The 22,805-nt window shown below is 34.1% G+C and overlaps 1 protein-coding gene across 6 annotated transcripts in view; it reads left to right on the forward strand.

Annotated features, from left to right (window-relative positions):
* The window catches only part of HnRNP-K (Heterogeneous nuclear ribonucleoprotein K), a 190,070-nt gene extending 169,616 nt beyond the window's left edge, over positions 1–20,454 (forward strand). For all 6 annotated transcript variants that reach the window (XM_073991383.1, XM_073991388.1, XM_073991387.1 and 3 more), the window contains 3 exons: positions 13,416–14,249; positions 14,318–14,487; positions 20,105–20,454. In XM_073991383.1, the coding sequence (XP_073847484.1) occupies positions 13,416–14,249; positions 14,318–14,487; positions 20,105–20,135 (1,035 nt within the window). In that variant the 3' untranslated portion in view covers positions 20,136–20,454. The remainder of the gene's footprint in view (positions 1–13,415; positions 14,250–14,317; positions 14,488–20,104) is intronic.
* Positions 20,455–22,805: the final 2,351 nt, after the last annotated feature.

The raw sequence follows: 22,805 nt of genomic DNA on the forward strand, positions 1-22,805 counted from the left end.
ATTCTCATAGCACGAACTAGTCAATATATTCGATCTAAATTGAATCTCAAGCGCCTTAAGCTTCTGCAAAGGAAGTCACACAATGTTCTGGGGTGACTTTCTTCCTCTGCTTTAGTTTCCTAGGCTTTTCCCTTCTTTAGCGGAAGCCGATTCATCAAAAAAACCAGTAAGGAAAGGATCAAAGTCGGGCGGGGCCGACTATATGATACCCTACACCACTGTGAATATGTAAAATATAAATCGTAGCTATATCCAGATCTAAACCGATTTTGATATAATTTGGCACATTTATTTCCAGACCGAATTCAGTCACACATTCCAAATATCATTGAAATCGGACTTATATAGCGTGTTTGGATCAGCAAATACGCGAAATCGGCCGAAAATATATATGGGTGCTATATCCAAATCTGAACCGATTTATTTCTAGACTGAATTCAGTCACACATTCCAAATTTCATCGAAATCGGAAATATATAGCGTGTATGGTACAGAAAATACGTGAAATCGGCCGAAAATATATATGGGAGCTATATCCAAATCTGAACCGATTTCTATATAATTTGGCACACTTATTTCTAGACCAAATTCAGTCAAACATTCGAAATTTCATCAAAATTGGACGTGTATACCGTGTTTGGAGCAGCAAATACGTGAAATCGGGCGAAAATATATATGGGAGCTATATCCGAATCTGAACCGATTTTCACCAAAAGCAATAGCGTTCTTCCTATGGCTAAAAAAGTTGTAGTCCCCAACTTTCAGCTGAATCGGACAAAAAATGCGACCTGTACGTTGCGAACAAAAATACATGGACAGACAGACAGACGGACGGACATGCATAAATCGACTCAGAAAGTGATTATATGTATATCCCCAAAAGGAACTATGGGTCTATTTCGTTTCCTTTTGTATGTTACATACAAATGCACAAAGACATAATACCCCTTACCACTGTGTGGTGTAGGGTATGAAAAGGTATCTTCATGATAGAAAACCCCTGGTAATATAAGACTTCATAACAATTGTATATTCTTATACAATTGTATATTCTTATACATATTGTTTCCACAACATCCCCGAAGGAACAAGGGAGACTACTTATCTCATATGAATGAGTGCACGCCGAGTCATATGGCTTCAAGATATTGAACCTACTTTTTATCGAGTCCGAACGGTGCGTCTTACGACACCATTTGTGGAGAAGATTTTCGTGGCTGAAATACTCAGGAAATGAATGCCAGCATTACACTGATGATATGTGTTATTGCCGAAAATTGTTGATGCTCTAGTCTAGTCAGATCTGAGTGCAAGGCGGATGTGCTTACCACTGCACGGTGACTTCCATTAATAGAAAATCACGTAAAGGTATTTAACTCTCTGGCAAAATCTTCAGACTTCATACTGGGGGGACTTTGCATCCGACTAGCTTACACTTGCGGTTTTATTTAACCTATATACTTATAGCTACTGATATCGAAATAAAATCTTGCATTCCCATGTATTTCACTTTAAAACATGTTTATGAAAAGATTTTATTCGATTCCCTAAAAGTATGCACCACACTTGACAATTTAATTGCATCATATTTCAAAAATATACTTTTTTTAATCCTAAAGGCGAATATTTTATGTGATTTTTCAGAACAAATTCAATTTTTACCAATTTCTTTAGAAAAATACTAATTTTTACCGCAAAGCATTATAGAAGTTGGCATTTTTTCTCACATTGATGTTGGGATTGTAGCTTTTCTAGCAAGTGAGAACCCTACATGCAAAATTAGTTGGTTGGAAACGGTTCTATACCGATAATATTATTTATTCATTTTTTTAAACACACAGGGAAAATACCTTAATTATCCTTAAAGGCTTCATATCTTGCTGCAGTTATCTCATTAAAATACCATCATAACATCACTGTCATGCCCACAAAATATGACATTTCGGTGATTGTTTTGTTTTTCTTTGACAAATAACACGTTTCCTTAAGAAAAAAAATCTCTCACATTATTTGAACTCATCAAATATGTTGAACCTACAAAAAATGTTCCCAAAAAATATTTTAAAATTTTTTTTATATACAGTGCGCATGTTTATTTTCTTGTCGCGTTTTTTGTGTCCGTTTCCACTTTGTACAGAGAATACCGGTTCCTGTTTTCCTTTGCATGTTTTTTTTTGCATTATCTCAAAAGGATATTTTTTCAAATTGTGTTCCACAAAATATTGTTCATGTTGTTAGTCCTTGCTATGACATCACACACATGCCTTCACTTTAACCAACACGCACAGCAATGACAAAAACAACGTGCTATTGTTGAACGTCAACGAATATTGAGGAAAATTTCCTTTTGTGTGATACGCTTTCTGTTGTTGTCTCTGTGCCCTTAAATAAATATTCTCTTTACATTTCTCATGGTGTCATCTGTGCTCTGTGGTTATTTCCTGAATACTACACATGATGACAGAGAGCATCTGCAGGAGGAGTGTTGTCAATTTGGCGTTTTTTAAATGGAATTCCTCAATACTTCGCATGATGCAGAGAGCCAATTGCCAATTTGGCGGTTTTTTTTAATTAAATAAACGTCTTCTGAGATACTTCTGTAGTAGATCAGATATTTTATCTCTATAAGCTCTTAAGGTCCTTTTGAAGCACTTCATGATGTCTTCCATTAAAGCGGTATATCACTAAGAGGCCATCTATGAGCAAAATGCTTACGAATTATGTCTGAGGGTATAAAATAGAGTCGTATACAGAGAAATACCATATAAGAATACATATTTTTGCTGCAATTATAATATGGAGCTTTTTATAGAGTAAATACTTTACTTCCTAAGGATATGGTTGAATTTCGAAACTTGTAGTACTGAAACGCATTGTTAAACTTGGGATAATTTTCTTTCCAAAATCGACATCACTTATGTATGTATGTCACAAACGTTATTTCTCACTTAGTTGAAACTCTTAAACTCCTCCATATCTCTCTTTCACTCTCTTACATAGTCCTTACAATTTCGTATACAACACATTAAATGCGTGAGTGATTTTAAGTATCGCTGGTGTGTTGTATCCTTTGGGTTTTTACTTACATGTGTACCTAACTATCTACCTGCCTGACTGGTTGCCTGCCTAACAAACAGTTCAAGCAACTTAAGCGGTCCTTAACTTGTGGTTGTTGTTGTTGGCGGCGGCTTCATAATACCGACCGGCTTAGTTACTTCCTTAAACATCTGTCTACTTTGTATTTCTTTTAATTTTTTTTTCCATTGAAAATTAGGACTGGACTATGTTAATATAGTTGTTGTTGCTGCTGTTGTTTCTTCTCTGCCAGGAACAATGAACGAATGCGAACGCACACCAAAGAGAGAGCAAGGGATGAAAATGAAAAATAAAGTACACAAATTTGACTCGGTCGTACATAGTCATCGAAATTTCCCATTGCTAATCAGTATCACATTAACTCTGGTCGTGTAAAGAACTACTCCTAAATTCGTTCTTCTACTCTTCCTTTGTAAATTAGAAAAAAAAACAAAAATTTTTTGAGTAGCTCTCGTTGTGTCAGTCGTGACGTGTTTTTAAGAAAGAAAAAAATTAAGGAATTTTAAATAAAAAAATTAAAAGAAATATTTTAAACATGTATTTTTGTATTGAAAATTGAAAAATTTCCTCTATTGGTGCTAAGAAAAATATTACCATCATATCAAATATCCTTAGTGTCGTCCTCAACGGGCCTAAAATCACTTGATATGGAATTTAAAAAAAATATATATAAAAATGAAAATTTTACTGAAATTTTTGTTTTTGCCGCCTTGTGGAATACCGGCCGCAAAATGGAATCTATACCACAACTTTTTGTGCTGAATGGTAAGTGTGAGTTCCGGCAGGTTGGAAAAAAAGAAGAGGGACTTTATTTAAGAATGAAAGATTAAAGTTGTTTTTTGTTTCTCCCCTTCCCCATGGAATTGAAAGTCTTTTGTGAAATTTTCTTTAATCCCAAACAAGTTTCTGCTTCATCACATCATTCGAACATCAAATAATGGACAGTGGAATCAAAGTATTGCAACACCGAAAAAATTTGTTTCTTTCGAATTGTTTTTCTTCGTATATCGACACAAATGATTTAAAATCGCTTGAACATTAAATTCAAAAAAATTACTGATTGGTCCTGGTCCTTAATGGAATCAATTTTACGATATCCCAGCTTCGAATCAAAAGCCGATTTTCACGACGTTTTCATATAAAATGTGTAAAAACTTCAAGTTTGAAGGAAACAATTTCTCTTGGCGAAAATTGTATTAAAAAGGTATTGTAACAATTATAAAAATATATATAGTTGCTGCAATCATATACTTTGTGCCCAACACCATATTCTTGTTTCAGACAGCAATGCCATTTATTGTCCATTATGCTCTCAAAATATGATCTTATAAATTCTCAATGTGTTTATCTTCTCAATACCCAAAATTCAGTTCCAACCATATATTTTGTGTCAAACACCATATTATGGTTTCAGACAACAATACCATTGTCATCCATCATGCTCTCAAAATATGACTACACTGATTATTTTAAATCTCGAAGTGTCTCCTCCACATTACTTTCCCTTCTCGATGATCAGAATTTGTTTGTCAGACACCATATTATTGTTGCGATAAAGTTACATTACAAATTATATTTTCAAAATATTATTCTTTCTCTGTAAGTCGAATGTACGAAGTACTAAATTCTGTTGATAATAATTTCCCCGAAATTGCAGCATTTTCATGATTTCATCCCGACAATGTACTGATTTTCGTGGCTGTACAAGGTTTGGAAGCCATCTTGGTTCACTGGTTAGTGTATTATTTTCTTACATGCAGAGGGAAATGGATTCGAAATCCTTTGGTGAAATATTGGTACCCTATTTCCTGTGGATCTGCACAATTTAAAAATTCTTTACAGAGGTGTCGTACTAAGTTCAAGATAGTGTTCCGCCTTGACGACAATGTAGAGTTCCAAATAGAATTCGATATTCTCTTTTTATTCCTTACTTCATGGCTTCTGATAGGTTTCAAAGCGGAACAATTAAAGATAGGATCTTGAAATTAAAAAAAGTGTGATTCAGTGCGATAGGAGAGGCCCAAATAGAATTAGACATTCCCTTTTAAAGCGAAACAATTAATGATATGATCTTAAAATTTAAGAAAAGTGTCATTCAATGCGATTGGAGAAGTCGAAATAGAATTCGATATTCTCTCTTTATTCCTTTCTTCATCGCTTCTGATAGGTTTCAAAGCGAAACAATTAAATATAGATCTTGAAATCCTTTCTTCATTGCTTTTGGTCGGTTTCAAAGTAAAAGAATTAAAGAAAGTTTCTTGAAATTTAAGAATAGTGTCATTCAGTGCGATGGGAGTACATATTTTTGCGAATTCCTTGAAGATTGATTTACATCTTGTAATGCCACATATTTTTCAAATTCAACAGCGTTCTTTGAGAAATACACTTTAATGTGCATACTTTTAGGTAGGAAGTCTCTGACTATTCCGATATCAGTCCCAAAGCGAAACCACTAAACCTGGGATATTGAAATGACGCATTATGGGCACTATTTTGTGGGATCCAAGCAACCCTAGCTTCAAGAAATCCCTTCCAATACAATACAAAACTTGTACCGCCATCTATACTTCAAACTTCACGTGGGTATTTGGCGAGTTGTATGAGAGTCAGCATACTTTTAGGCCGACTCGTTTTGATATGTGAGAAGTCAGAGTGTAGCAACACACTCCACCATCAAAACGTAACAATTTAAGCAGGGATCTTGGATTGCTTTATTCCATACAATATAAGACGCCTTTAGACCTCTTCTATAGAACAGAAGACGTCTATTCTAAAGAATAGAAGACGTTTTTGCAGCTCTTAAGAGGTCTTCTATAGAATAGAAGACACCTTAAGAGGGATTATATAGAATAGAAGACACCTTAAGAGGGATTATATAGAATAGAAGGCGCCAGAAGAGCTCTTCTGTAGCATAGAAGACGCGTTAGACTTGGAATTGAGGGAGAGTTGTCCGAGAATTATGTGCATGCTTTGAGGTTATTAGGAAAAAAATTTTCTGGTTATTGAAGCTAACACCTTCAAATTTTCATCAATTATAAGCATTTTAATTTCACCGATTTTTGTCGACAACTCATAAAAAGAGTTGGGGCATTCACTACAGGTTATAATCTACAAATTGAACATTATCCAAAAAATAAACGCATACTTCTAGGCGGAATATGTATGTAAATAAACTACATAACGGACTACTGGGTTTTCATCATTAGCATAAATGAGGAAATCACCCTAGAGAAGAGTGGGGGGGGGGGGGGGTATGGCTTGTGGAATGTGACCTCAAGGAATTTACAGCAACAAAACACTTGTACTACTATCTCTCGGGTCAATCATTACAACATTGCATAAAACCACGCAAATAAAACAACAACAAAAACTCTAAAACAGAACAAAACATGACTCATTTTAGTTTAAATAGAAATATGATATGACATAATTGAGAGAAGCAAACCCAAACCAGTAAAACAGCCAGCCAACAAACCAACCACTCAAACATCCAGCCTGGGTTATCCTGCTGCCGCCTGCCAACACACAACATTTAAAACAAAAGCCATAAAGAGGAAGAAGACGACGAGAAGGAGGATGGGTGGCAATGAGATGACGAAATGGCGGAATACAACACTTTAAAATATGGCACAATTTTGTCAAAGGATTTATGGGCGAGATGGGGAGGGAGTACTACCAGTGATGGGATGGATGATGAAAAAGTACTGGGGACACACTACAATAGAAATAATGTGTGTGTGGTGAATGATTTCAAGTGTTCTCCTATGTGTGTGTGCGAAAATGAAAAATGAACTGGACTTGATGGGGTTAAGGGTCGGTCCATTGTTTTGGGTTTGGGAAAGAGGAAACTTAGTAGTGATAATTTTGTGTGTGTTTTTGCGAGAGTGATGTGATATCACTGCCACGGCTATCATTTACAACAAGTTTTGTAATTTTGTTTTTTGGGTTTGGCTTGAATTGTTGTTCTTTTATTTTTGTATCCAATTTCATTAGCTTTGGGTGGCATGGTGGCTGATAATTATTTTCTATTTTCTAAGGACCACAAATTGTTAATGACATGATAAGCAAACAATAGCTAGCTCTCTTTCACATCTGCGGGAGCTGTGATAATTTAATGCAAAAACAAAACAATTAAGGATGCTTGGCGAACCTTCAAAAGAGCATGACATCATGGCTGATAAAGTCCTGGAAATTTGGTTAAATTGAAATATTCTTTCAAATGTAGGTCAAGAGGAGGGGTTGTGTTGATAAAGAGTGGGGAGACACAAACACAAGAATTTAATAATTCTATTGCAATATCTCATCTCGAAATAGATATAACAACTCAAAATCTTTGAAGTCTGTAATCAATTGCTCTACAAAAGCAGATTACTTACACTATATGAATCTCAACGTCTTAAGAATTTTATATAACACGCAAATAATTCTCATTTTAGTGGGTTTCAATAAAGATCATAACCTTGAGTTCTTTTGTAAATATTTATGAAAGTTTTTCCCTTTTGGAAAATTAATTTTAAAGCATTTGCTGCATTAAGAATTTGAAATAACACACAAATAATTCTCATTTACGTGAGCGTTTTTTTGCAAACATTTTTTGTAAACATTTATGAAGGTTATTTTTTTTTTCATTTATTAACATTCCTTTGAATGTTTTGCTATTTTTATCCTTGCCTCTCGAACAAACGAAAATATTCTTTCCTTCAAAAAAAAAAAAAAAAAAAAAATCTTGTGTAATTTTGAAATTTATTTCCAAGTCGTCCTATCCACTACTTTTTTTTACTTCAGACATTCTTTACCAACAGGATGTGATTTTGATATGTTGTTGTTGTTGCTTTCCTTTTTAGTAGCTTCAGCAAATACAGGATGTTTGCCTTTTATCTTTTTCGTATCTGTATTTTCGATAGTTCCTTTAGATTTCACAGTTTTCAATTACTTTGCAATAACTCGCTTGGAGTTTTTTCTTCTTCCTCTTCTTGTTTTTGTTATTGTACTCTCTCAAATCAATCATGCAGAAAACTTGAAGAAAAAACCTGAAAAAGAAACAGGATATAAAACAAGAATATGTAAAAAGCAAAGGGATAAAAGGAACAAGTGAATGACATGTCTTCTAAGCCGATAAGGGATATTATTCACATTGTTTTTATCCCTCCTCTCTCTCGCCCCCTTCCTTTGCTGCTTTATTCTTCTTCTTTATTTCCTTTGAGAAGGGTATGGCAAATAAGAAATTTATAATTTCCGCTTAGCAACAGGTGGTTGATAAAAAAAATAAACTAATATTACCATTTAGCAAAACGCAGGAAGGGGAATTTCATTAATTTTGTATATAAATTGTTTGATTTAATACAATTTAGCTGAGCTGAATTTAATAATAACTTAATTAGGAATTTATTTAATTATTTTTTTAATAAAAAAGCTAGATTAAATGAAATTCAGCTAGCTGAATTGAATATTTTAATTTGTATTTATATATTTTTAAGTGTTTTGTTATAAAATCATAAATAAATCATAAATAAAAATTCCATTCAGCTAATATAATAACAATTCAGCTAGCTGAATTGAACAATTTTAGTACTAAAAAAAATTATATTGAGTTTAAAATAAATTCTTTTGTAAAAATTTAATTCAGCTAGCTCAATTTAATATTTATAATAGAAATTTTTCAGTTTTAAAGGTTTCTTTATAAAATAATTTAAAAATTGCATATCAGCCAACTGAATTGAATATTTTTAATACTACCAAAATATTTTCATTGATTTTAAGATAAAAATGCAATTCAGCTAGGTGAATTTAATATTTTAATAGAATCTTAGAATAAGAAAAAAATAATAAAATAATTTAAAAAATTGCAATTCAGCTAGCTACATTTAATATTTAAAGTAGAAATTTGATAATTTTAAATATTTCTTAATAAAATAATATAAAAACTTGCAATTCAGTTTGCTGAATTGAATATTTTTTATACTACAATAATATTTTCATTGATTTTAAGATAAAATATTTTACAAAAATGCAAATCAGCTAGCTGAATTGAATAAATTGTAATTCAGCTAGCTAAATTGCATATTATTTGCAAGAACAACTTACATTTACGGATGTTTTTAATAAAATTATAAAAGAATTACAATTCAGCGAGCTGAATTTAATATTTATAATAAAATTTGACATTTTTAAAGATTTCTTAATAAAATATTTTTAAAATTTGCAATTCACCTAGCTGAATTGAAGGTTTTTTTATTAAAACACATATTTTCAATAATTTTATTAAAAAAAAAATTTAAATTCAGCTGGCAGATAGCCTATTCAGCTAGTAAAAAATATTTATTTTATCTATTTGAATTAACTTATTCCTTATAAATAGTTTAATTTTAGATTGTTATTAGAAAATCATTGATTGATCATTGACCATTCAGCTAGCTGTATTTAATATTTTAGGAATAATTTGAAACATTCAGCTAGCTGAATTACTAATTCTTTGTATTTTTACGCAATTTAGCTAAGAAATTTTATGAAAAATAAATAAAACTGTAATGACATTTCTCAATAAAAATCTCTATGCAAAAATTTTACTTATTAAGATTATATTTTTATTATTATTTTAATATTAGGTTGTTTTTCTTTTAAATTAATTGAATTTATTTATTTACATTTATTTTTTTAAGGATTGCAAGTTTTATTTGACATAAATTGTAGGTTTTCTGATTTTTAGAAACATTTAAATTGTTTAAATTTTAGTTTCTTCTAATTCAGCAAAGGCTGACTTTCTCATTATTTGTATTTTTCATCAATTTCAATCAAACCTGAATTTTTATTTGGCATATTTCACGAATTCAGCTTTGCTGAATTAGTGGCAAACCACATTTTTGACAAATTTAATAATTTGAAATGTTCCTAAAATCAATTTTTCGAAAATTCATTTTTTTACTTAATCAACAATGCCGGTTTTCTCAATATTTGAATTTTTCATCAATTTCAATCAAGCCTTCATTTTTAGTTAGCATATTTTACAAATTCAGCTTTGATGAATTAGTGGCAAACCATATTTTTTGACGAATTTAATAATTTGAAATGTTCTAAAAACAAAGCAAAGCTGAATTAGTTACAAATTGCATTGTTAACAAATTCAGCATCTTAAAATAATATAAAGTTATTTTTAGGCAATTCAGCAAAGGCTGAATTTCTCAATATTTGAATTTTTCATCGATTTCAATCATGCCTGTATTTTTAATTTGCATATTTCATAAATTCAGCTTCGCAAATCGCATTTTTAACAAATTCAGCATCTTAAAATAATATACAAAATGTTATTTTTAGCCAATTCAGCAAAGCTGAATTGCTTCATATTTGTATTTGTATTAATTTCATTGACTCTTTAGCTTGGAAATCACACTTTCCACAAATTCAGCTCAGCTGAATTCCATAAATTGAAGCAAAAAATACTTTAATTTAATTATATTCATAGATCTATGTATAATAAAAATTTCTAATTGTTGCTGAATTGCATATAAATTGTTGTCCTCACAAGCTTATTAAATTCCTAAACTTTATACCTCGTTTTATATGCCACTCATAATTTACCCTTCTTTCACAAGAAATTACTCTACTAAGAGCTTATTTTGTTGTTGCAAAGTACGTAGAGGAGGTTCCCATAATTATCATTATTGTCATCTACAAAAAAAACTCATGTGCGTACGATTGTGATGAGAAGTAAAACAGCTTGCTTTCCTTGTGCTTAAATTAAACCTCTACGTAAATATACATAACCTACATACAATAACTACTAACTACCTCTGAACATCGTTGTGTATTCACGTGTGTTGTATGGATGTTCGTTCTTGCATTTTGTGACATGCTTTATTTGTCTCTAAGTGCTGCGTGTAACACATACTGAGTTCCTCCTCTATGTACGTTCGTTCATAAGGATACCCAAGCCAGGCAGAGTGTGAGAAATTTCCATATGAAGAGCCCACAACAATGGCATCCGTAAGCGCCTGTCTGCTGCTTACTTCTCCCCTCACTCTCTCGCTCTTTGTATGATTATAGTAGGTTTTTGAGTAGTAATTTATATCCTGTGTGTGTGAACGTGTATGTTTGACAATTCACATGTACATGACCTACAAAACCAACAACACATCAAAACAAAAGGAGGTGTCATCTACATTCTACTCTTGATAGTAGAGTCTCAAGTTGTTGTTGTTTTTATTATAATATGATGGTGCTGTGTATCATCATCATCATCCTCTCATCATAATCAACAACAGCAGCAATACAGTTTTCATGCTATGGTGGTGGAGCTGAACACAAGGTACTTTATCTGCTATTTGAAATGACAGCTACTCATGCTTTTACTGTCTTTGTTGGGCCCCCGAAAAAATATATCATAACAACAACAAAAACAATGTTGAAAACACTTCACACAACATTCCTGCGGTCCTTGCCAACCAACCAACCACCTTGTCAATAGTGTTTTGTTTTTAGTGTCCCTCCATTCTTCATTCATATTCCTCGCTTGTCTGGCTATGACAGTAGCCACGGAAATCAGGAAATGTTTGTTGTTGCTGTTGATATGTTGCATAGATTGTAGACTTTACTGCAGTATTTGACATGTTACCTTAAAGGTATTTACTTGTGGATTGTTGGACAGACACACATGCTGCTGCAGCCTCCTTTGTGTGTTGTGGATTGCTTTTTTGTTTTGTTCCTCTCCTTTTTTCGACAATATGCTATTGGTTTTGTAAGGATTTTTTGATGTCCAACTACTATTCTTCTTGCATCTGTCGCTTATTCCTAGGTATAGTAGTGTGCTGGTTTCAGGGTGTGTGTGTGTGTGTGTGTTTGCCTTTGTGGGAATCAACAGCAAAAAATTCTGCAAGATGCCCAGGCTGGCCGGCGAAACACACAAAGTGTTTTTGGTTTGTGGGAAAAAAATAAATTGCCTTGGAAATCGTTGTTATTGGTTTTCTTTTTGGGTATAACAAGAAGAAATCCTTGGGAATCATGGTAATTCGACCTTTAGATTTTTAAAGAGATTTTGTTACAAATACATACTGTGGGAAAATATTGGCAATTGATGCTATTCAGCTAGCTGAATTAAGGAAATTATAAGAAATTTGTATTTTTTTTTTTTGTCAATTTAGCAAAATAAATACTATTCAGCTAGCTGAATTGAAGAAAATAAAAGAAATTGCTAGATTTTTAGAAATAATTTAAAAAAGTTAATTTATTTTATATTCAGCTGAGCTGAATTCACTTTAAAGGTTTCAAATTTTGAAAATGATAGCAATTGATGCTATTCAACTAGCTGAATTAAGGAAAAAATAAAAAAGTTGTATTTTATTATGTCAATTTTTGGAATAGCTTTAAGGAAAAAGCAATTTATCTTCTATTCAGATGAGCTGAATTTATTTTAAAGACTTTAAAACTTGAAAATCTTAGCAATTAATGCTATTCAGCTAGCTGAATTATGGAAATTTTTATATTTTTGGAAATTACTTTCACAAAATTAATTTCTCTTATATTCAGCAGAGCTGAACTCACTATAAGAGCTTCAAATTTTGAAAATATGACAAAATTTATAATATTTTATGGTATTCAGATTTGCTGAATTAGAGTCAATGGGTTAATATCTAATTCAGCTAGCTTAATTTGAAGAAAATATAAAAAAATAAGTAATTTCCTTTGAATTTTAACCGAAATAAATGCATTCAGCTGAATTGAAGAATTCGAACAAAATGTGCAAATTCCTGACGAATTGGTTTGCAAAAAAGGCTATTCAGCTTAGCTGAATTGTATTGAGAAGTCTTAAATTCAAAGATAACACCATGGCTATTTAAACAATATTAAGCTAAGCTGAATTTGCTAAAAGATATTTCAAATTGAATATACTGCAATATAATCTAACATTCTTGATTTTGTTTATATTCAGTCCGACTGATTGGAGTTTTAATGATGACTAAGTTAGCTGAATTTGTTAGAAAACCTCCAAAAATACAAAGCCAATATCAATCTGTTCAGCTCAGCTGAATTCATTTAAAATTACTAACAAATTTTAAAATACAAAACTTAAATGGAATTTTGGCTATTTAAACGATATTCAGCTGAGCTGAATTTGCTGAAAGATACTTGAAAATTGAATATATTGCAATATAATCTTACATTTCATTATAAAAGTTTATTTTTCTTTTTAATAGATTTTTGTCTTCATTTTAAATATATTCAGCTTTGCTGAATTTGCTTAAACTTTCATGGGAATACAATTTAATGACCTTTTCCTGATAAATTTTACAAATTAGTAATTCTCCTCGTCTTTTTTGTCTTTTTAGAAAATTGGTTGTCGCATTTTAAAGGTCTTCTCCAATGTGGCACCCCAGAGCACAGATCGTGTTGTCCAGACAGTGGGAAAACAAAATGAAGTCATTGATGCCATACGTGAGGTCATCACATTGACACGTGAAACACCCATTAAGGGTCCCGTCCACAATTATGATCCGTTGAACTATGATCGCATGTATGCCGATGAATATGGCGGTTATGGCAACATACCCGGCAGCAGTCGTCCCTCCAGAGATGGTGGTCGTCGGGGAGGTGGTGGCGGCGGTGGCATGGATGATCGTGATTATGGCCGTGGTGGTGGTGGACGTCATGATGATCGCAGCCGCAGTGGTGGCCGCAGGGATAATCCATTTGTAAATCCTTGGGCCACAGATGATGGTGGTTATAATGGCGGTGGTAATGGTGGTTATGGCGGAGGTGCTGCCGGCGGTTATGGTGGCAGTGCTGGTGGTTTTGGCAATAGCTTTGGTGGTGGTGGCGGCGGCGGAGGTTTTGGCAATGCTCCGGGTGGTCCCATGCCTGTTAATAACTATGGTGGTGGAGGTTATGGTGGTCAAGGTGGTTTTGGTGCCACCAATGCTGCTCCTGGTGGTTATGGAGGAGGTGGCTTTGGTGCACCTGCCAATCAAGGATATGGCGGTGGTGGTGGCGCTATGGGTCAGGGAGGTTTTGCTGGTGGCCCAGCCATGGGTAATGGTATGGGTGGTGGCGGTGGACCTGCACCGGTGTTTGGTGCCAATGGTAATGTACCGAATAATATTACCGGTACTCTACCAGAAGGCCACGATCCAAAGAATAGTACGCAGGTTTCCATACCAAAAGAGGTAAGTTGGAAATGAAATTTAATAAAAATATTTTGTTATTCATGTTGTATCCTTTTAAAACTTTGCAGATGGCCGGTGCTATTATTGGCAAGGGTGGCAGTCGTATACGTCGCATACGTAATGAATCGGGTGCTTATATAACAATTGATGAACCCTTGCCGGGATCCACAGATCGTATTATTACCATTTCCGGTAATCCCAAACAAATACAAATGGCCCAACATTTGTTACAACAGAGGTTAGTATCAATTAAAAAAACTAATAAGGAAATAACACGAACTCAAATTTAAAATCAAAAAGAACCCTTTCATGGAACTCATATAACTCCCCCATCCGTCATCAAGGTTAAGGTTTAAGTGGCTTAAGTGTTAGTTTTAAGTGGTGAATTGTAATTGTCAAATTTTTTTTTTTGGTGAAGGTGTATCAAAAATTCATAAGTGTGGTGTTTTTTTTCTATAATAAGTTCATACAAAACAAAATAATTCCCCCGTTAACAAACAACAACAAAGGTTCCCATCATTCACGATACTTATTGTTTGGAAGACTAGTGATTTTGTTGTTTTGCTTTAGATTTAAACAATAAATCCCTTGTCTTCTTACAATTTGTATTAATATCTACACATTCAAAACTTTATTAACGCTCATCATGAATTTCAAAAAAAAAAAACAAAAAGTAAAATAAGTCAACTAATAATATTCATTTGTATTTATAATTCATTAACTTAGAAAATAATTGAATAAAATAAACAAACAATAAAAATAATAAATAAAATATTAAATTTATATATATAAAAAATACTCCACTCAAACAATCGAAAATATAAAAAATATTTTATCAATAAATGAAATATAAAAAATTATATCATAAAAATATAAATACTTATGTTCTATGTAAAATTGAATAGGATATAGACATCTTTTTAAAAGTCCATTTCCTCTTAGTTCAATCCATTACCTCTTATTTAAAGCATTGCCGTTCGGTAATATTGTTGAGGTTACGACTTTTTCCTTACTTTTGGGCTATAACAACATCATTTTAGTTCTTGAACTTTAAATAGACACAAAATTATGCGCTACTCCTACAGTTTGAATCCCCAAAAGAATCGATCTCATCTTTGTTTTCTCTCTATCAAAGTTTAATGACTTTTTGTGCAGTATTTAAACCCTAGTCCTATGAGACACTTTGTTAAGATAGATGTTAAGTTGACTTCGAATAACTTAACATCTATCTTATCGTGTTCTAAGCGGGTTCTTCAACTGACACCAAGTTTTGAGGTGATCACCATTAGAGCATGAGAGACTTCCTCTCTATTCTGCTGGAAAGGATTGTCGGATTGTATTCAAAAGGATCAACTACACCCATTCACTATAATAGCAAACACATTCACATCACCAACCTTGTTGATGATCATATTAGCGATTAGCTAAATCTAATCGTAGCAAGTAGAGAAAGAAATCTAGGCTAATGATAAACTATCTCTAGACGGTCTGGAAATATATAAAAACAGATCTAACACAAAATTATGCGCTATTCCAACTGGCAGTTTGAATACCCAAAAGAATCGTTCTAATCTTAGTTTTCTCTCTATTAGAACGTTATCAAAGTTTAATGACTTCTAGTGCAGTATTTAAATGCCTAATCCTAAGAGACACTTTGTTAAGATAGATCTTACAGTACATTTGTTCTTTAAGACGAATTTAGTATATGCACATACATGTTCTTCGAAGTCCCTCGTGTACTAAGCGGGTTCTCCAACTGACACCAAGTTTTGAGGTGATCTCCATTAGAGCTTTTGCGACTTGCTCTCTCTTCTGCTGGAAGGGGTTGTGGGATTGTATTCAAAGGGATCAACTACATCCATTCACTATAATAGCATACACATTCACATCACCAACCTGGTTGATGATGATCATATTAGCGATTACATAACCTCCACCTTAGTCAACTCTGACTAGGTAAATCTAATCATAGCAAGTAGAGAACGAACCTGGGCTAATGATAAACTATCTCTAGGCAGTCTGGAAATATAAAAAAAAAAACAAATCTTATATGGAGGAAACCTCCTATGACAGTTTTTGAGACGCAACACAATACCAGTTCTGGGGCTTTTGGATTTTGTTCGGGACAAAGTAAAATTTACAACTAAACCCAGTGTAACAGTAAACAACGCGCAACAGACTAATCTGGCATAAGTGTACGGCCCCTATTATCAAATTATCAAAAACTCAGCTTCGTGGCTAAGGAGGGTATTTACATTTTGATATCAAAAATTTGTCAGATCGAAATAATGGTTTTATTTAGACCACACAAATGTTAAGACCAAATGCGTTTCAGACAATTTGGAGTCGATCTAGCTACTTCCGGTTAGTATGCACAAAGCAATCCAAATCCAGGAATAACCAATTCGGCCCAAAATTCAAAGCAACATCCTAGTATTTCTCCCAAATTTACATAGACCAGCCTCCACAAAAGTTCAAAGTTTATTTTAAGGGATATTCAGGTTTTGGTTTTAAACATTTACACCCACCCCTACTGGTAACAGCGTCCACAATAGTTCAATGGTTCTGATCACAACGACATTTTTTTTTTGACAAAGTCCGTAATTTCCAAAGAGTCCCCAACTAAAATCACAAATGATCAAAATTAATCTCGAAAGGAGAACCTCATTTCGTGCAAAACCAGCACATCGTAATTGTTTTCTTCTAAACTAAGGTCAAGTCCAAAGATGATTGGATATATCGTTCAAGTTATTTTTGTTCCTCTCCCACAAAAGTCAAACATTTTCCGATTGAATTCAGTTAAAAAGCTGTTTGCCAATCGTTCTGAAACTTGGACTTGTGATCCTGATTACAACGATATACATTTTTCTTGAGGAAGTCCATACTTCCTGAGATAATGGGTCAAAGATATAAAAAAGAAACTATTTCTGACATCGTCAACTGTAAATGAACCTGGCAAGGATGCCACAAAAGGTGAATCATGCAGACCGACCTCACTGTTGTCACCTGTAGCAAAGATATTTGAGGTGTTAGTGCGTGCTATTCAGTTGTGAATCATCAACACGGGTTCCCGAAGTACCACAACTGCAGTGCACGCCATTTCCATACATATACCAGGTCTCAACCAGTAGAGACTCGGCCATTGTAGCATTAGACCTGACTAAAGCTTTTGATACGGTCTGTCATGCCAAGCTGTTCGAGGATATAGAGAAAACTAGCCACCTCCAGCAGCGTTTAAAACGTTGAATAATCAACTATATGTGAGGACATCTGTCATTTATGGAATTTAGGAACAAGAAGTCCAAAACTCGTAAATTGAAACAGGGAGTTCCCTAAGGCGGGGTGATATCTAAGGAACTGTTTAACCTCTACCTTTCTGAAATTTCACACCCTCCCGACGGCATAAAGATTGTAATGTATGCGGACGATTGTACGATCTTGGTGTCGGGTTCTATCGTTGACAACAAATATGTGCTAAGTTAAATGTGTACATAGCTGACCTAGTGGAGTTGTTCCATCCGAGGAATATGAAAATATCCGCCGCTAAATCCACTATCACGCTGTTCACCACATGGACATATTGGTCGATGGTGTTCTGATTCCGATCTCTAACTACCCCAAAATATTGGGTGTAACATTCTATAGCATGTTTAAGTCGTTCGCACAAGCCACAGCTATTGCGATAATACAAAAAGTATGAACAAGGTTCTCAAGTCGCTGTCCAGCTGACAAAGAAATCTTGTAGACCTCTTTCTTACAAAGCAATAGGACGGTCTGTGGTAAGCTATGCGGCGCCAGGTCGTTCCAGCCGCCTCAATTCGTATTGGGCCCGAATTGTTGCCACGATAACCAACACATGCCAGGCATGTGGACTGGGACCACACGACAGCTAACCCACACACCTGTCTCCTGATTCTTTGTGGACGCAACCAGTCCAGGTTGCAGAATTTTTGAGTCTGGATACAGAAGTATCAGAACCAGATAACTGAAATAATACACGAACGAACAAATTTGCGTTGCTACAACAACAACAATAACATGGACTGCACATATGAGTTTCCTACTGTATGTGCAGGACGATGGGTCACAATATTTTCGACCATTAATCGCCCCAAAGTCCTGGGAGTCACTTCGACGTATGCCCAAGAGAATAGATAAGAGAAGAATTAGGAACACGCTCCTCAAGTCCCTAGCCGGCAGCACTTAGGGAGCAAATAAAGCTACCATTTTAACCACATACAACGCGATGGGTCGGTTTGTGGTAAGCTATGCGGTGCCAGTTTGATTTGCTAACATAATTTATACGCAATGAAAGAACTTACAAACTTGCCAGAAAGTAGTAGGGTGTCTCCACATGACTTCAGTGGACCACTTACATAAGGAGACTAAGATCTTGCAGGTGCGACAGCCCAACTGCTTTGGCGCTTTAAGCAAAACCATTCAAATCACCATCTAGTGGAAAGCTACGCCCTCCAAGGCATGACAGGAACGATTTTCATGATCTAGAGAGGGAGGTACAAATGAGAACCTCTAAATTATTGATGACCAGCAGCAAATCCCACGGCAGCAGGTTCTATCGTACCGGATTGACCCGAAAACATAGTGTTTCGGCCAGCGGCTGCCAACCCAGCATCAAACCTATACTTTTGTTTTATGCGGCTACAACAACAACCAGCAGAGTAAAAAAGCATTATTTCCTTAGGCATTGGCGGTGTTTGTGCTTACGCAGCTTGTGTGATTAGAGTTTGTAGAGTTGTGGTGGTCTTGTGTCTGCTACTAATTTTGTAAGCAGCAATGTCTTGTCAATCATAGGAGGCTATCGTATGAATACCGTCCGACCATCCGTGGCAGCGAAAAACCAACAGCAGCCTAGACAAACAAGGGTTGTTTTAGTGCAACTAAGATCCGGATAGTGCAGCCGCCTAAATTCAGAACATCTGCCCTGCATGCAATGACGGTCTGCATGATACGCTGCAACAGTTCAACTGCCCAGCCAAACCAACAAAACTATCTCCTGTTTCATTATGGACTTATCCTAATACTATATGCCCCGGCAATATATGTATTATCCGTCCCATGTAGTAGTACGGAAACATTTGCACAACCCATGCTGATGCTGAGGCAATTAAGAAACTGCTTCCCTTCGTGGGAGTAGTACCTTAAGAGTCATCTTTATTAGTCTCTACGATTCTCTTCTACATTCTCAACGGCATTACTGTACTTTTAAAAGACCTATTGATATTTGATGTTTAGATAGAATACATAATAGGCTATGTCGAAGTCTATCGGGAATCCATTTCCATAATTTTATAAAATAATACTGGCGTTAAAATCTAACCAAAAACTATCGCTCATTTACTGAAAGAGTAGCATTGTGTCAAATTTTCATGGTCATATTTCTTAAACTCAACGAGTTATAGCTCATTTATTACGGGTTTGGCATAATTGAACAAAGTTTTTTTTTAATTTATGAAGTACTAAAGCCCTTCAAATCATGCTTGATCATGCACAGAAATTTAGCACCGATGTGTGGCAAGCTGTTTGAAAAAATATGGTTCAAGCAGTTATTTTATTTTTTGTGTAATAATATTTTTAAGTTGTGCTAGTCAAATTTCAATCGCCATTTTTAAACGCGTTTTTCTCCAAACTGGATTTTTTGAGATGGGTCACTTTTTGAGTAAATGAGCGATATGTATATTCATAAATACGATATTTTCAACTCTAACATATATTTTACATTTATTATTTTAAATACGTTTCTATATATAAATAATTTTTATATTTTCTTTATAAAAAATGTTTAAAATTCTAAATTAGAATTTATCTTGAATTTTCTCTCTTTCTTCTCTTTACAGTGTCCATGAAAATCAGCGTAAAAATTTCTAAACCAGAAAACTTTTGAAATTCCTTAAACTAAAAACAACAAGCAAAACAAACAACAACAACAAAACAAGAAAAATAATTATATTTTTAAAAATTATATATTAAGTAAGAGCTCCACCAAAATATTCTATAGATGTCACGTACCCCTTTCCCCATATAACCGACCCTTTTTGGAAGAAATGTAGAAGATGATATGATACAAAACAATGGAAATTCTCCCTCCAGCACTTCAACAAGTTCCAGCATCCATCATGTTCCCCCGAATAGCATTAAAAGTTACATGCGGAGAGAATTTAACATACAGCAATTACGAAAAAAATAATTGCAAGAATAACAAAAGGAATTTATTGAAAAAAAGGAATCTATAACTAACTAAAAATTTAAACAGCCAAAAAAAAATTAAATCTGCAAAAATCATAGGCAGACCCCAGCCAAAATGAAGAGCATCTCTTTTTTCTTTCTCTTCCTTTTCAAGCAACAAAACAAGCAAACAAACAATTAAAAGTTTGATACTTTATTTCAATATAAGTTTAAGTATAAATATATTGTGTAATCATTAAAACATAGAACAATATGATTTCCTTATTGGCTCGTTTGTGTAATTTGTTAGGCCCCTACCCCTCCCCTCCCTGCTTTGTTCTTATTCATAAGTTTTTTTTTTAAGAAGCCCCAGTCCCCCTTTTTATGTACAATTCAAAACTGTCTCCTGCAAACAAAATACCTTCACGGAGACAGAGTGGTGGTGCCACCCATTTAATGTGGGAGATTCTTCTACATTTAATATTAATCAATAATATTCTCTGACAAAAGAAATAAAACCAACCTCCTCCTCCCTTCCTTAAATTAGTTTTATATTTTTATTTTTTTTGCCAAAAACAAAAAAAAACATAAAAAGTATACACCGAAGAAGATAAAGAAACAAACACCAACAATTATTATTAATTTAATAAGGAAATACAAAAAAGGAATAAAGTTCAAGTAACTTTAAACAACAACAACCCACCATCGTAAGAATTGTTTCAAGAAAAAAAGAAAAAATAAATATAATAAAAAAGTAAAAGCAAAAAAAGAAAACAGCAACAGACGCCGTTCCTCTTTCTCTTCTTTTTTTTCTCAAACTTTATTTCATTGCTTTACAATCTTCTTTATATTCTTTTCTTGTTACATTTGTTTGTCATCATCATTTATGTTTCATTTTTAGAAACATTTATTGTATTTTTTTTTTCTACTCAAAATTTTTTTATTTTTTAATTTTTTCTTTCCTCAAACAAACCCCAAACAGCCTCATTCACCACTCCCCCTCTTTAACATTTACAAAACATTTTTTCACACAATTCATATAAGCATATATTATTAAACTTTATATAATTTGATTATATATTATCATATATTAATTATAATTTATCTATAAAAGAAAATCAACAACAAAAATTATAGAAGGCGTCGTCTTACTCTTAAATTTAAACCAAAATTTGTAATAAAAGGGATAAATAATATTAAATAAAAATAATAATAAAAAAATTAAATAAAAACGAAAATGAATTGTGTTTTCTTTCTTATATTAGAAATAATTAGGTAATGCAGTTTTATTATTTATCTATAACAAATAAGTTATATATTTTGAAGAGTTACTGAATGTGGGAACAAATCAAAAACCTTATGTCGAACATCACAGGTTGATATCAAAATATTCTCAAACCTATTTCTTTGTTGTTGTAACAGTGTTTATCATTATGTTTGTATGTTCGTTCTTCCGTTCAATCTGGCTCTGGGTCTATATCCAGTTCCAGGAAAATGGCTGCTTCGATGGGATGTAGCCACAGATCCACTGGAGTTAGGTTAGGTTATAGGATGCGCAGCTGCTGTATGGGCAGCCACTCCACTCGGAGACCTTGAGGTCCATTGTGTTCATCCTGGATATTGAAGATATTCTGGAATGATGTGGATACGTATGTGTGACTGAGGTTGTGTATGGATGAAGATTGTAGGTGATGTGGTTGTGGATGTAGGTTCTGGGGGTTCTGATCTGGTGTGTGTATGACTTTTCGGCATCTTAGTTAGTGGTGGTGATTGTTGGTGGATTGATGGTTATGGGTGGATTTAAATGAGACCATAGGTGTGGTGATATGGTGTGAAGGTGTTGCCTGTGGATGAGAAATGAAATGTAGCTGGGATGCGTTAGACAATGCTACTGTGTAGAGGTGGTGTTTGTTGCAATCCCAGTACGTTGGAGCCATTTCAGGCCTTTAGCAAGGTGAAGTAGATCGGACGGCTCTGCTTGGCTAAATGCTGTTAGTGATTGGATGGTATGTACCCCCATGGTACACAGTCTTCTGGAAATGAGCATAGGACAGCGGCATAAAAGGTGCTCAATCGTCTCTATTTCTTCCTCATCCTCGCAAAGCCTACAGTAGTCGGCCAAGTCTTCTTCCCATTTACTCGTCATGGATCTCGTTCTGCAATGACCCGTGATGATCCCCACTGCTAGTTTCAGGTTTGGTTTCCTAATTGAGAGCAGTGAGGCGGTTCTTGTCTTCGACGGGACTGGCCAGATTGCCCTTGATGTGCTGCAGCTGGGCAAGTTTTGCCAGTGCTGGCAGAATTTTTCCCGTCCTTTTTGTATTATCTCTCTCCTGGAGTGACACAATGGTGGCTTGATGGAGTTGTCGATTT

This window comes from Musca autumnalis, unplaced genomic scaffold (genome assembly GCF_047663935.1).
Source record: "Musca autumnalis isolate F117 unplaced genomic scaffold, ASM4766393v1 scaffold_5, whole genome shotgun sequence".
In the NCBI taxonomy this organism is placed as follows: domain Eukaryota; kingdom Metazoa; phylum Arthropoda; class Insecta; order Diptera; family Muscidae; genus Musca; species Musca autumnalis.